Source organism: Excalfactoria chinensis, chromosome 32 (genome assembly GCF_039878825.1).
Source record: "Excalfactoria chinensis isolate bCotChi1 chromosome 32, bCotChi1.hap2, whole genome shotgun sequence".
In the NCBI taxonomy this organism is placed as follows: domain Eukaryota; kingdom Metazoa; phylum Chordata; class Aves; order Galliformes; family Phasianidae; genus Excalfactoria; species Excalfactoria chinensis.
This window is the reverse complement of record NC_092856.1, coordinates 500,608-515,176: the sequence shown is the minus strand read 5'-3', so window position 1 is coordinate 515,176 and position 14,569 is coordinate 500,608. Positions and strand designations below refer to the sequence as shown.

The following is a 14,569-nucleotide window of genomic DNA, read 5'->3' as shown; positions in this document are numbered from 1 at the left end:
TCATAGAACCCCATAGAACCCCTTAGACCCCCATAGACCCCCATAGAACCTCATAGACCCCCACAGGCCCCCATAGAACCCTATAGACCCCCATAGACCCCCATAGGCCTTCATAGGCCCCCATAGACCCCCATAGAACTCCATAGAACCCCATAGAACCCCCATAGACCCCTATAGACCCCCCATAGACCCCCATAGATCCCCATAGACCTACATAGACCCCCATAGACCCCCATTGAACCCCATAGACCCCCATAGACTCCCCTAGCCCCCTCTGACCCCATAGAACCACATAAAACCCTATAGACCCCATAGAACCCCACAGACCCCCACAGACCCCCATAGACCCCCACAGACCCCCATAGATCCCCATAGAACCCCATAGACCCCCATAGAACCCCATAGAACCACATAGACCCCCATAGACCCCCATAGACCCCCACAGACCCCCATAGGCCCCCATAGGCCCCCATAGACCCCCATAGAACCCCATGGACCCCCATAGAACTCCACAGACCCCCATAGAACCCCATAGACCCCCACAGACCTCCATAGACCCCCATAGAACCCCCTAGACCCCCCTAGACCCCCATAGACCCCCATAGAACCCCATAGACCCCCATAGAACCCCACAGACCCCCCATAGACCCCTATAGACCCCCACAGACCCCCATAAACCCCCACAGACCCCCATAGACCCCCATAGACTCCCCTAGACCCCTCTGACCCCATAGAACCACATAAAACCCTATAGACACCTGTAGACCCCCACAGACCCCCATAGACCCCCACAGACCCCCACAGGCCCCCATAGACCCCCATAGAACCCCATAGAACCCCACAGAACCCCTTAGACCCCCATAGAACCTTATAGAACCCCACAGACCCCCTTAGAACCCCATAGAACCCCATAGAACCCCCATAGACCCCCATAGAACCCCCATAGAACCCCTTAGACCCCCATAGACCCCCAAAGACCCCCATAGAACCCATAGACCCCCATAAAACCCCATAGACCCCCACAGACCCCCAAAGACCCCCATAGAACCCCATAGACCCCCATTGACCCCCATAGAACCCCACAGACCCCCATAGACCCCCATAGGCCCCCATATGCCCCCATAGACCCCCATAGAACCCCCATAGAACCCCATAGACCCCACTAGACCCCTCTGACCCCATAGAACCACATAAAACCCTATAGACCCCCATAGAACCCCATAGACCCCCATAGACCCCCACAGAGCCTTATAGACCCCCATAGAACCTCATAGACCCCCATAGGCCCCCATAGGCCCCCATAGAACCCCCATAGACCCCCATAGACCCCCACAGACCCCCACAGACCCCCACAGACCCCATAGACCCCCATAGACCCCCATAGAACCCCATAGACCCCCACAGACCCCACAGACCCCCACAGACCCCCATAGGCCCCCATAGACCCCCATAGAACCCCATAGAACCACATAAAACCCTTTAGACCCCTGTAGAACCCCATAGAGCCCCATAGAATCCCTTAGACCCCCATAGAACCCCATAGACCCCCACAGACCCCCACAGACCCCCATAGAACCCCACAGACCCCCCATAGAACCCCATAGACCCCCACAGACCCCCCCAGACCCCCATAGAACCCCATAGACCCCCACAGACTCCCACAGACCCCCAATAGACCCCCCATAGACCCCCATAGAACCCCATAGACCCCCACAGACCCCCACAGACCCCCACAGACCCCCATAGACCCCCATAGACCCCCATAGAACCCCACAGACCCCCACAGACCCCCATAGGCCCCATAGACCCCCATAGAACCCCATAGAACCACATAAAACCCTATAGACCCCTGTAGAACCCCATAGAGCCCCATAGAATCCCTTAGACCCCCATAGAACCCCATAGACCCCCATAGGCCCCCACAGACCCCCATAGACCCCCATAGACCCCCATAGAACCCCATAGACCCCCATAGGCCCCCACAGACCCCCATAGACCCCCATAGAACCCCATAGAACCCCCCTAGACTCCCATAGAACCCCATAGACCCCCATAGACCCCCATAGAACCCCCATAGACCCCCATAGACCCCCATAGAACCCCATAGACACCCACAGACCCCCATAGACCCCCATAGAACCCCATAGACCCCCATAGAACCCCACAGACCCCCATAGACCCCCATAGACCCCCATAGACCCACATAGAACCCCATAGACCCCCATAGAACCCCATAGACCCCCTTAGACTCCCATAGAACCCAATAGACCCCCACAGACCCCCATAGAACCCCATAGACCCCCATAGACCCCCATAGACCCCCACAGACCCCCATAGACCCCCATAGAACCCCATAGACCCCCATAGACCCCCATAGAACCCCATAGAACCCCACAGACCCCCATAGACCCCCATAGGCCCCCATAGACCCCCATAGGCCCCCATAGACCTCCATAGACCCCCATAGAACCCCATAGAACCCCATAGACCCCCATAGAACCCCATAGAACCCCATAGAACCCCATAGACCCCCATAGAACCCCATAGAACCCCATAGACCCCCATAGAACCCATAGAACCACATAAAACCCTATAGACCCCTGTAGAACCCCATAGAACCCATAGAACCCCTTAGACCCCCATAGAACACCTTCACCCCCATAGACCCCCATAGGCCCCCATAGACCCCCATAGACCCCCATAGAACCCCATAGAACCCCTTAGACCCCCATAGACCCCCATAGACCCCCATAGGCCCCCATAGAACCCCATAGAACCACATAAAACCCTATCGACCCCCGTAGAACCCACAGACCCCCATAGAACCCCATAGAACCCCAAAGACCCCATAGAACACCATTGAACCCCGTAGACCCCCATAGACCCCCACAGACCCCCATAGAACCCCATAGACCCCCATAGAACCCCATAGAACCACATAAAACCCTATAGAACCCCACAGACCCCCTTAGAACCCAATAGACCCCCACAGACCCCCATAGACCCCCATAGAACCTCATAGACCCCCATAGGCCCCCATAGACCCCCATAGACCCCCATAGGCCCCGATAGGCCCCCATAGACCCCCATAGAACCCCATAGAACCCTCTGACCCCATAACCACCCCCCGTGGTCAACCTCCAATACCGCGGCATCACGGTGAGACCCCATAGACCCCCATAGAACCCCACAGACCCCCATAGAACACCATAGACCCCCACAGACCCCCACAGACCCCCACAGACCCCCATAGACCCCCTTAGGCCCCCATAGACCCCCATAGACCCCCCTACCCCCCTGTGACCCCATAACCGCCCCCTATTTCCCTATAGGGTTTTGGCCACTTGGTTCCCTCCTCCGAGGACGAGGCGCTGCTGGGGATCGTCTACGACTCCGTGTCCTTCCCGCAGCACGACGGCAACGGGGGCCCGTCCGTCAGGCTGACGGTGGGAGACCCCCCCCCAATTTAACCCTATTGTTATATGGGGTCGCCCCATGTTTAGACTATGAGACCCCCCCCTTTGCCCTATTGTTATATAGGGTCTCCCCATTATCTGGCCCATGAGACCCCTATTATTATTATAGGGTCCCCCCATGTTTAGACCCATGAACCCCCCCCCCCCCCATTTGACCCTATTATTCTATAGGGTCTCCCCATGTTCTGGCCCATTTTACCCTATTATTATTATAGGGTCTCCCCATGTTTAGACCCATGAGACCCCCCCCTTTGCCCTATTGTTATATAGGGTCTGCCCATGTTTGGTCCATGAGACCCTCCCCATTATGCCATGAGACCCTCCCATTTAACCCTATTGTTATATGGGGTCTGCCCATGTTTAGACCTATGAGACCCCCCCTTTGCCCTATTGTTATATAGGGTCTGCCCATGTTTGGGCCTATGAGACCCCTATTATTATATAGGGTCTCCCCATGTTCTGGCCCATGAGACCCCTATTATTATTATAGGGTCTCCCCATGTTTTGGCCCATGAGACCCCCCCCATTTTGCCATGAGACCTCCCCCCCACTTTACCCTATTGTTATATAGGGTCTCCCCATGTTTAGACCCATGAGACCCCTATTATTCTATAGGGTCTCCCCATGTTCTGGCCCATGAGACCCCCCACTTTGCCGTATTATTCTATAGGGTCTCCCCATGTTTGGGCCCATGAGACCCCCCCTCTTTACCCTATTGTTATTATAGGGTCCCCCCATGTTTTGGCCCATGAGACCCTCCCCATTATGCCATGAGACCCCCCCCAATTTACCCTATTATTATATAGGGTCTCCCCATGTTTAGACCCATGAGACCCCCCCCCAATTTAACCCTATTGTTATATAGGGTCCCCCCATGTTCTGGCCCATGAGACCCCTATTATTCTATAGGGTCCCCCCATGTTTGGCCCATGAGACCCTCCCCATTATGCCATGAGACCCCCCCCATTTAACCCTATTGTTATATAGGGTCCCCCCATGTTCTGGCCCATGAGACCCCTATTATTCTATAGGGTCTCCCCATGTTCTGGCCATGAGACCCCCCCCCCAATTTACCCTATTATTATATAGGATCCCCCCATGTTTTGGCACGAGACCCCACATTTACCCTATTATTATTATAGGGTCTCCCCATATTTTGGCCCATGAGACCCCCCCCCCATTTTACCCTGTTATTCTATAGGGTCTCTCCATGTGTTGGCCCATGAGACCCCCCCCCAATTTACCCTGCTGTTATATAGGGTCTGCCCATGTTCTGGTCCATGAGACCCCTATTATTCTATAGGGTCTCCCCATGTTTTGGCCAATGAGACCCCCCCCCCACTTTACCCTATTGTTATATAGGGTCTCCCCAATTTACCCTATTATTCTATAGGGTCCCCCCATGTTCTGGCCCATGAGACCCCCCCCATATTACCCTATTGTTATATAGGGTCTGCCCATGTTTGGACCCATGAGACCCCCCCCCCAATTTAACCCTATTGTTATATAGGGTCTGCCCATATTTGGTCCATGAGACCCTCCCCATTATGCCATGAGACCCCCCCCTTTGCCCTATTGTTATATAGGGTCTGCCCATGTTTGGGCCCATGAGACCCCCCCCCCATTTAACCCTATTATTATATAGGGTCCCCCCATGTTCTGGCCCATGAGACCCCCCCCAATTTAACCCTATTGTTATATAGGGTCTGCCCATGTTTGGGCCTATGAGACCCCCCTCCAATTTACCCTATTATTATATAGGGTCTCCCCATGTTTGGGCCCATGGGACCCCCCACTTTACCCTATTATTACTATAGGGTCTCCCCATGTTTTGGTCCATGAGACCCCCCCCATTTTGCCATGAGACCCCCCCACAATTTAACCCTATTATTCTATAGGGTCTCTCCATGTTTGGGCCCATGAGACCCACCCCCAATTTACCCTATTGTTATATAGGGTCCCCCCATGTTCTGGCACATGAGACCCCCCCCAATTTACCCTATTATTATTATAGGGTCTCCCCATATTTTGGCCCATGAGACCCCCCCCCAATTTACCCTATTGTTATATAGGGTCTCCCATGTTTGAGCCCATGAGACCCCTATTATTCTATAGGGTCTCCCCATGTTTTGGCCAATGAGACCCCCCCCCCCACTTTACCCTATTATTCTATAGGGTCTCCCCATGTTTAGACCCATGAGACCCCCCCCCATTTCACCCTATTATTCTATAGGGTCTCCCCATGTTTTGGTCCATGAGACCCCCCCCATTTCACCCTATTATTCTATAGGGTCTCCCCATGTTCTGGCCCATTTGACCCTATTATTCTATAGGGTCTCCCCATGTTTGGCCCATTTGACCCTATTATTCTATAGGATCTCCCCATGTTCTGGCCCATTTCACCCTATTATTCTATAGGGTCTCCCCATGTTTGGCCCATTTCACCCTATTATTCTATAGGATCTCCCCATGTTCTGGCCCCTTTCACCCTATTATTCTATAGGGTCTCCCCATGTTTGGCCCATTTCACCCTATTATTCTATAGGGTCTCCCCATGTTCTGGCCCCTTTCACCCTATTATTCTATAGGGTCTCCCCATGTTCTGGCCCATTTGACCCTATTATTCTATAGGGTCTCCCCATGTTCTGGCCCCTTTCACCCTATTATTCTATAGGGTCTCCCCATGTTCTGGCCCATTTGACCCTATTATTCTATAGGGTCTCCCCATGTTCTGGCCCCTTTCACCCTATTATTCTATAGGGTCTCCCCATGTTCTGGCCCATTTGACCCTATTATTCTATAGGGTCTCCCCATGTTCTGGCCCATTTCACCCTATTATTCTATAGGGTCTCCCCATGTTTTGGCCATGAGACCCCCCCCCATTTCACCCTATTATTATTATAGGGTCTCCCCGTGTTTTGGACCATGAGACCCCTATTATTCTATAGGGTCTCCCCGTGTTTGGCCCATGAGACCCGCCCCAATTTACCCTATTATTATATAGGGTCCCCCCATGTTTGGGCCCATGAGACCCCCCCCCCATTTAACCCTATTATTATTATAGGGTCTCCCCATGTTTGGGCCCATGAGACCCCCCAATTTACCCTATTATTCTATAGGGTCCCCCCATGTTCTGGCCCATGAGATCCCCCCCACTTTACCCTATTATTATTATAGGGTCTCTCCATGTTCTGGCCTATGAGACCCCTATTATTATATGGGGTCTCCCCATGTTTAGACCCATGAGACCCCCCCCATTTTGCCCTATTATTATATAGGGTCTCCCCATGTTCTGGCCCACGAGACCCCCCCCCCCATTTCACCCTATTATTCTTTAGGGTCCCCCCATGTTTGGCCCCTTTCACCCTATTATTCTATAGGGTCTCCCCATGTTCTGGCCCATTTGACCCTATTATTCTATAGGGTCTCCCCATGTTTGGCCCATATTACCCTATTACTCTATAGGGTCTCCCCATGTTCTGGCCCATATTACCCTATTACTCTATAGGGTCCCCCCATGTTCTGACCCTACAGGTGATGTTGGGGGGCTCCTGGTTCCAACGCTGCTTTGGGGACCCCACAACCGCCCCCCAGGGGGAGATGGTGCAGAGAGCGGAGCAGGCGGTGAGAGAACAGCTGGGGCTGGAGGGGAAACCAGAGAGAACCATGGTCAGAGTGCAGCAGGTGGGACAGGGGCTGTGGGGTGGGGTATGGGGTGTGGGGTGTGGGGTATGGGGTGTGGGGTATGGGATGGGATATGGGGTATGGGATGGGATATGGGATATGGGATATGGGATATGGGGTATGGGATGGGATATGGGATATGGATATGGGATGGGATATGGGATATGGGATATGGGATATGGGGTATGGGGTATCGGATATGGGATATGGGATATGGGATATGGGATATGGGATATGGGGTATGGGGTATCGGATATGGGATATGGGATATGGGATATGGGGTATGGGATGGGATATGGGATATGGGATGGGATATGGGATATGAGATGAGATATGGGATATGGGATATGGGATGGGATATGGGATATGGGATGGGATATGGGATGGGGATATGGATATGGGGGTATGGGATATGGGATATGGGATATGGGATATGGGATATGGGATGGGGATATGGGATATGGGATGGGATATGGGATGGGATATGGGATATGGGATGGGATATGGGATGGGGATATGGGATATGGGGTATGGGATGGGGATATGGGATATGGGATAGGGATATGGGATATGGGATATGGGATGGGGATATGGGATATGGGATGGGATATGGGATATGGGATATGGGATATGGGGTATGGGATGGGATATGGGGTATGGAATATGGGGTATGGGATATGGGATATGGGGTATGGGGTATGGGGTATGGGATATGGGATGGGATATGGGATATGGGGTATGGGATATGGGATATGGGATATGGGGTATGGGATATGGGATATGGGATGGGATATGGGATGGGGATATGGGATATGGGGTATGGGATATGGGATATGGGGTATGGGATATGGGATATGGGGTATGGGATATGGGATATGGGATATGGGGTATGGGGTATGGTGTATGGGATATGGGATGGGGATATGGGATATGGGGTATGGGATATGGGATATGGGATATGGGATGGGATATGGGATATGGGATATGGGATATGGGATATGGGATGGGGATATGGGATATGGGATGGGATATGGGATGGGATATGGGATACGGGATGGGATATGGGATGGGATATGGGATATGGGGTATGGGATGGGGATATGGGATATGGGATAGGGATATGGGATATGGGATATGGGATGGGGATATGGGATATGGGATGGGATATGGGATATGGGATATGGGATATGGGGTATGGGATGGGATATGGGGTATGGAATATGGGGTACGGGATATGGGATATGGGGTATGGGGTATGGGGTATGGGATATGGGATGGGATATGGGATATGGGGTATGGGATAAGGGATATGGGATATGGGGTATGGGATATGGGATATGGGGTATGGGGTATGGGATATGGGATGGGGATATGGGATATGGGATATGGGATGGGATATGGGATATGGGATATGGGATATGGGATGGGATATGGGGTGGGATATGGGGTATGGGATATGGGATATGGGATATGGGATATGGGATGGGGATATGGGATATGGGATGGGATATGGGATATGGGATGGGATATGGGGTGGGATATGGGGTATGGGATATGGGGTGGGATATGGGGTGGGATATGGGGTATGGGATATGGGATATGGGATGTGGGATGGGGATATGGGATATGGGGTATGGGATATGGGATATGGGATATGGGGTATGGGATATGGGATATGGGATATGGGATATGGGGTATGGGGTATGGGATATGGGATATGGGATGGGGATATGGGATATGGGATGGGATATGGGATATGGGATATGGGATATGGGATATGGGATGGGGATATGGGATATGGGATGGGATATGGGATATGGGATATGGGATATGGGATATGGGATGGGATATGGGATGGGATATGGGATATGGGGTGGGGATGGGGATATGGGATATGGGATATGGGATATGGGGTGGGATGTGGGGTATGGGATATGGGATATGGGATATGGGGTGGGATGTGGGGTATGGGATGGGATATGGGATATGGGATGGGATATGGGATATGGGATATGGGATATGGATATGGGACACCCAGGGGGTTGTGGGGGGGATATCAGGTCATTGACTCCCCCCCTTATTTCCCCCCCCAGTCCTGCATCCCACAGTACACGTTGGGCCATTGGAAGCGGATGGGTAAGTGGGGGTGGGGGTGGGGATATGGGGGTATGGGGATGGGGATGGGGGTATGGGGATATGGGGTTGGACATGGGGATATGGGGTTGGACATGGGGATATGGGGGTATGGGGATATGGGGATGGACATGGGGATATGGGGTTGCATATGGGGATATGGGGTTGGACATGGGGATGTGGGGATGAGGATGGGGACGTGGGAATGGGGGTATGGGGATATGGGGTAGGACATGGGGATATGGGGATATGGGGTTGGGGATGGGGATATGGGGATGGGGATATGGGGATATGGGGATATGGGGTTGGTCATGGGGATATGGGGATGGGGATATGGGGATATGGGGATATGGGGTTGGACATGGGGATTTGGGGTTGGACATGGGGATATGGGGATATGGGGATGGGGATATGGGGATATGGGGTTGGACATGGGGATATGGGGATGAGGATATGGGGATATGGGGTTGGACATGGGGATATGGGGATGAGGATATGGGGATATGGGGTTGGACATGGGGATATGGGGATGGGGATATGGGGATATGGGGATATGGGTTGGACATGGGGATATGGCGTTGGACATGGGGATATGGGGATATGGGGATATGGGGATATGGGAATGGGGACATGGGGGTATGGGGACCTGGGGATGGGGATTGGGATGGGGACATGGGGATGGGGATATAGGAGAGGAAATAGGATGGGATATGGGGGAGGAAATGGGATGGGGATATGGGAAATGGGATGGGGGTATGGGATATGGGATATGGGATATGGGATATGGGATATGGGATATGGGATATGGGATGGGATCCCTCTGTCCCCATAGAGCACATCCAGCACCTGGTGCAGGAGCAGCAGCTGCCCCTCAGCCTGATCGGAGCCTCCTACAGCGGCGTCTCCGTCAACGACTGCATCGCCAGCGCCAGGACGGCCGTGGGGCGGCTGATGGGGAATGAGCCCCATAGGGGGGCATGAAACCCCATAGAGGGGCATGAAACCCCATAGGGGGGACTGAAAGCCCATAGAGGGGCCTGAAACCCCATAGAGGGGACTGAAACCCCATAGAGGGGCCTGAAACCCCATAGAGGGGACTGAAACCCCATTAAAGAGATGCTGAGCCCCATAGAGGGGCCTGAAACCCCAAAGCAGGATCTGAAACCCCATTATTGAGATGCTGAGCCCCATAGCAGGATCTGAAACCCTATAGAGGGGCCTGAAACCCTATAGAGGGGCCTGAAACCCCATAGAGGGCTCTGAAACCCCATAGAGGGGCCTGAAAGCCCATTAAAGAGATGCTGAGCCCCATAGTGGGGTCTGAAACCCCATTCATAAGATGCTGAGCCCCATAGCAGCGTCTGAAAGCCCATAAGTGAGATGCTGGAGCCCCATAGAGGGGCCTGAAAACCCCATAGTGGGCTCTGAAACCCCATTAATGAGATGCTGAGCCCCATAGCGGGGTCTGAAACCCTATAGAGGGGCCTGAAACCCCATAGAGGGCTTTGAAACCCCATTAATGAGATCCTGAGCCCCATAGCGGGGCCTGAAACCCCATTAGTGAGATGCTGAGCCCCATAGCAGCGTCTGAAACCCCATTAGTAAGATGCTGAGCCCCATAGCAGGATCTGAAACCCCATTAGTAAGATGCTGAGCCCCAAAGCAGAGTCTGAAACCCCATTAAGTAGATGCTGAGCCCATAGCGGGGCCTGAAACCCCATAGCGGGGTCTGAAACCCCATTAATGAGATGCTGAGCCCCATAGCGGGGTCTGAAACCCCATAGAGGGGCCTGAAACCCCATAGAGGGGCCTGAAACCCCATAGTGGGCTCTGAAACCCCATTAATGAGATGCTGAGCCCCATAGGAGCGTCTGAAACCACATTAGTGAGATGCTGAGCCCCATAGAGGTGTCTGAAACCCCATAGTGGGCTCTGAAACCCCATTAATAAGATGCTGAGCCCCATAGCAGGATCTGAAACCCCATAGAGGGGTCTGAAACCCCATTAATGAGATGCTGAGCCCCATAGCGGGGCCTGAAACCCCATTAATGAGATGCTGAGCCCCATAGTGGGGTCTGAAACCCTATAGAGGGCTCTGAAACCCCATAGTGGGGTCTGAAACCCCATTAATGAGATGCTGAGCCCCATAGCGGGGTCTGAAACCCCATAGCAGGCTCTGAAACCCCATAGCGGGGTCTGAAACCGTATAGCAGGCTCTGAAACCCCATAGAGGGGCCTGAAACCCCATAGAGGGCTCTGAAACCCCATTAATGAGATGCTGAGCCCCACAGCAGGATCTGAAACCCCATTATTGAGATGCTGAGCCCCATAGCGGGCTCTGAAACCCCATAAGTGAGATGCTGAGCCCCATAGAGGGGTCTGAAACCCCATAGTGGGCTCTGAAACCCCATTAATGAGATGCTGATCCCCATAGCAGGATCTGAAACCCCATAGAGGGGTCTGAAACCCCATAGAGGGGCCTGAAAGCCCATTAAAGAGATGCTGAGCCCCATAGAGGGGCCTGAAACCCCATTAATGAGATGCTGAGCCCCATAGCAGCGTCTGAAACCCCATAAGTGAGATGCTGAGCCCCATAGCAGGATCTGAAACCCCATTAGTGAGATGCTGATCCCCATAGTGGGCTCTGAAACCCCATAGAGGGCTCTGAAACCCCATAGCAGGCTTTGAAACCCCATTAATGAGATGCTGAGCCCCAAAGCAGAGTCTGAAACCCCATTAATGAGATGCTGAGCCCCATAGCGGGGTCTGAAACCCCATTAATGACATGCAGAGCCTCATAGCAGGATCTGAAACCCCATAGAGGGGCCTGAAACCCCATAGCAGGCTCTGAAACCCCATTAGTGAGATGCTGAGCCCCATAGCGGGCTCTGAAACCCTATAGAGGGGCCTGAAACCCCATAGAGGGGCCTGAAACCCCATAGAGGGCTCTGAAACCCCATTAATGTGGTGCTGAGCCCCATAGCGGGCTCTGAAACCCCATTAATAAGATGCTGAGCCCTATAGTGGGGTCTGAAACCCCATAAGTGAGATGCTGAGCCCCATAGCAGGGTCTGAAACCCCATAGCGGGCTCTGAAACCCCATTAATGAGATGCTGAGCCCCATAGCAGCGTCTGAAACCCCATTAATAAGATGCTGAGCCCCAAAGCAGAGTCTGAAACCCCATAGCGGGGTCTGAAACCCCATTAATGTGATGCTGCGCCCCATAGCAGCGTCTGAAACCCCATAAGTGAGATGCTGAGCCCCATAGCAGGGTCTGAAACCCCATAGCGGGGTCTGAAACCCCATTAATGTGATGCTGCGCCCCATAGCAGCGTCTGAAACCCCATTAGTGAGATGCTGAGCCCCATCGAGGGGTCTGAAACCCCATAGCGGGGCCTGAAACCCCATTAATGAGATGCTGAGCCCCATAGCGGGCTCTGAAACCCTATAGAGGGGCCTGAAACCCCATAGAGGGGCCTGAAACCCCATAGCGGGCTTTGAAACCCCATTAATGTGATGCTGTGCCCCATAGCGTGGAGCTGAGCCCCACAGTGGGACCTGAGCCCCATAGGGTGGGGGTCGAGCATCACGATCGACCCCCCCCCATCCCAGCAATGGGGCAGGAGCAGCTTTTTGGGGTGGATCCATTGACTTTATGGGGCCGTTGAGTTTCTGTTTCTTCCCTTTATTTAATTGAAAAAACCCCATTGAAAGGCAACAAACAAATAAATAACATCGGACCCACAGCGGGACCCACAGCGCAATGGGGAAGGACCCATAGGGGAAGGGAAAGGGGGGTGGGACCATCAATGATGTGCTTCTATGGGGCTGCCCCATAGCGACCAGCCCAATGGGGCAGGGGGACCCCAGAGCCCATCAATAATGTCCTATGGGGCTGCCCCATAGCGACCAGCCCAGTGGGGCAGGGGGACCCCAGAGCCCATCAATGACGTCCTATGGGGCTGCCCCATAGCGACCAGTTCAGGGGGACCCTGAGCCCATCAATGACGTCCTTCTATGGGGCTGCCCCATAGCGACCAGCCCAGTGGGGCAGGGGGACCCCAGAGCCCATCAATGACGTCCTATGGGGCTGCCCCATAGCGACCAGCCCAGTGGGGCAGGGGGACCCCAGAGCCCATCAATGACGTCCTTCTATGGGGCTGCCCCATAGCGACCAGTTCAGTGGGGCAGGGGGACCCCAGAGCCCATCAATGACGTCCTATGGGGCTGCCCCATAGCGACCAGCCCAGTGGGGCAGGGGGACCCCAGAGCCCATCAATGACGTCCTTCTATGGGGCTGCCCCATAGCGACCAGCCCAGTGGGGCAGGGGGACCCCAGAGCCCATCAATGACGTTCTATGGGGCTGCCCCATAGCGACCAGCCCAGTGGGGCAGGGGGACCCTGAGCCCATCAATGACGTCCTTCTATGGGGCTGCCCCATAGCGACCAACCCAGGGGGACCCTGAGCCCATCAATGACGTCCTATGGGGCTGCCCCATAGCGACCAACCCAGGGGGACCCTGAGCCCATCAATGACGTCCTATGGGGCTGCCCCATAGCGACCAGTCCAGTGGGGCAGGGGGACCCTGAGCCCATCAATGATGTCCTTCTATGGGGCTGCCCCATAGCGACCAGTTCAGTGGGGCAGGGGGACCCCAGAGCCCATCAATGATGTCCTTCTATGGGGCTGCCCCATAGCGACCAGTTCAGTGGGGCAGAGGGACCCCTGAGCCCATCAATGACGTCCTTCTATGGGGCTGCCCCATAGCGACCAGTTCAGTGGGGCAGGGGGACCCTGAGCCCATCAATGACGTCCTTCTATGGGGCTGCCCCATAGCGACCAGCCCTGTGGGGCTGCCCCATAGCGACCAGTTCAGTGGGGCTGCCCCATAGCGACCAGTTCAGTGGGGCAGGGGGACCCAGAGCCCATCAATGACGTCCTATGGGGCTGCCCCATAGCGACCAGTTCAGTGGGGCAGGGGGACCCTGAGCCCATCAATGACGTCCTATGGGGCTGCCCCATAGCGACCAGCCCTGTGGGGCTGCCCCATAGCGACCAGTTCAGTGGGGCAGGGGGACCCTGAGCCCATCAATGACGTCCTATGGGGCTGCCCCATAGCGACCAGCCCAGTGGGGCAGGGGACCCCTGAGCCCATCAATGACGTCCTATGGGGCTGCCCCATAGCGCCCAGCAGCTCTGATCCCATAGTCCCCCATCAAGGCAGCAGCGCTATGGGGCTGGTTGTGGGGTTATGGGGGTTATGGGGTTATGGG

At 54.2% G+C, this 14,569-nt stretch overlaps 1 protein-coding gene across 1 annotated transcript; it reads left to right on the top strand.

The window, feature by feature from the left end:
* The first annotated feature begins 3,336 nt into the window (after nucleotides 1-3,336).
* On the top strand, nucleotides 3,337-14,518 carry PPOX (protoporphyrinogen oxidase). The gene is made up of 4 exons (XM_072358621.1): nucleotides 3,337-3,446; nucleotides 7,011-7,160; nucleotides 9,254-9,296; nucleotides 10,126-14,518. The coding sequence occupies exons 2-4, from the start codon at nucleotides 7,014-7,016 to the stop codon at nucleotides 10,272-10,274; spliced, it is 339 nt and encodes a 112-aa protein (XP_072214722.1). The 5' UTR covers nucleotides 3,337-3,446; nucleotides 7,011-7,013; the 3' UTR covers nucleotides 10,275-14,518.
* Nucleotides 14,519-14,569: the final 51 nt, after the last annotated feature.

Bases quoted from the DNA above. Each gene is read 5' to 3' on its own strand.
- PPOX (XM_072358621.1), top strand. From the start codon at position 7,014: ATGTTGGGGGGCTCCTGGTTCCAACGCTGCTTTGGGGACCCCACAACC. The intron at 7,161-9,253 runs GTGGGACAGGGG...TTCCCCCCCCAG, and splicing joins CCATGGTCAGAGTGCAGCAG to TCCTGCATCCCACAGTACAC. The intron at 9,297-10,125 runs GTAAGTGGGGGT...CTGTCCCCATAG, and splicing joins GGGCCATTGGAAGCGGATGG to AGCACATCCAGCACCTGGTG.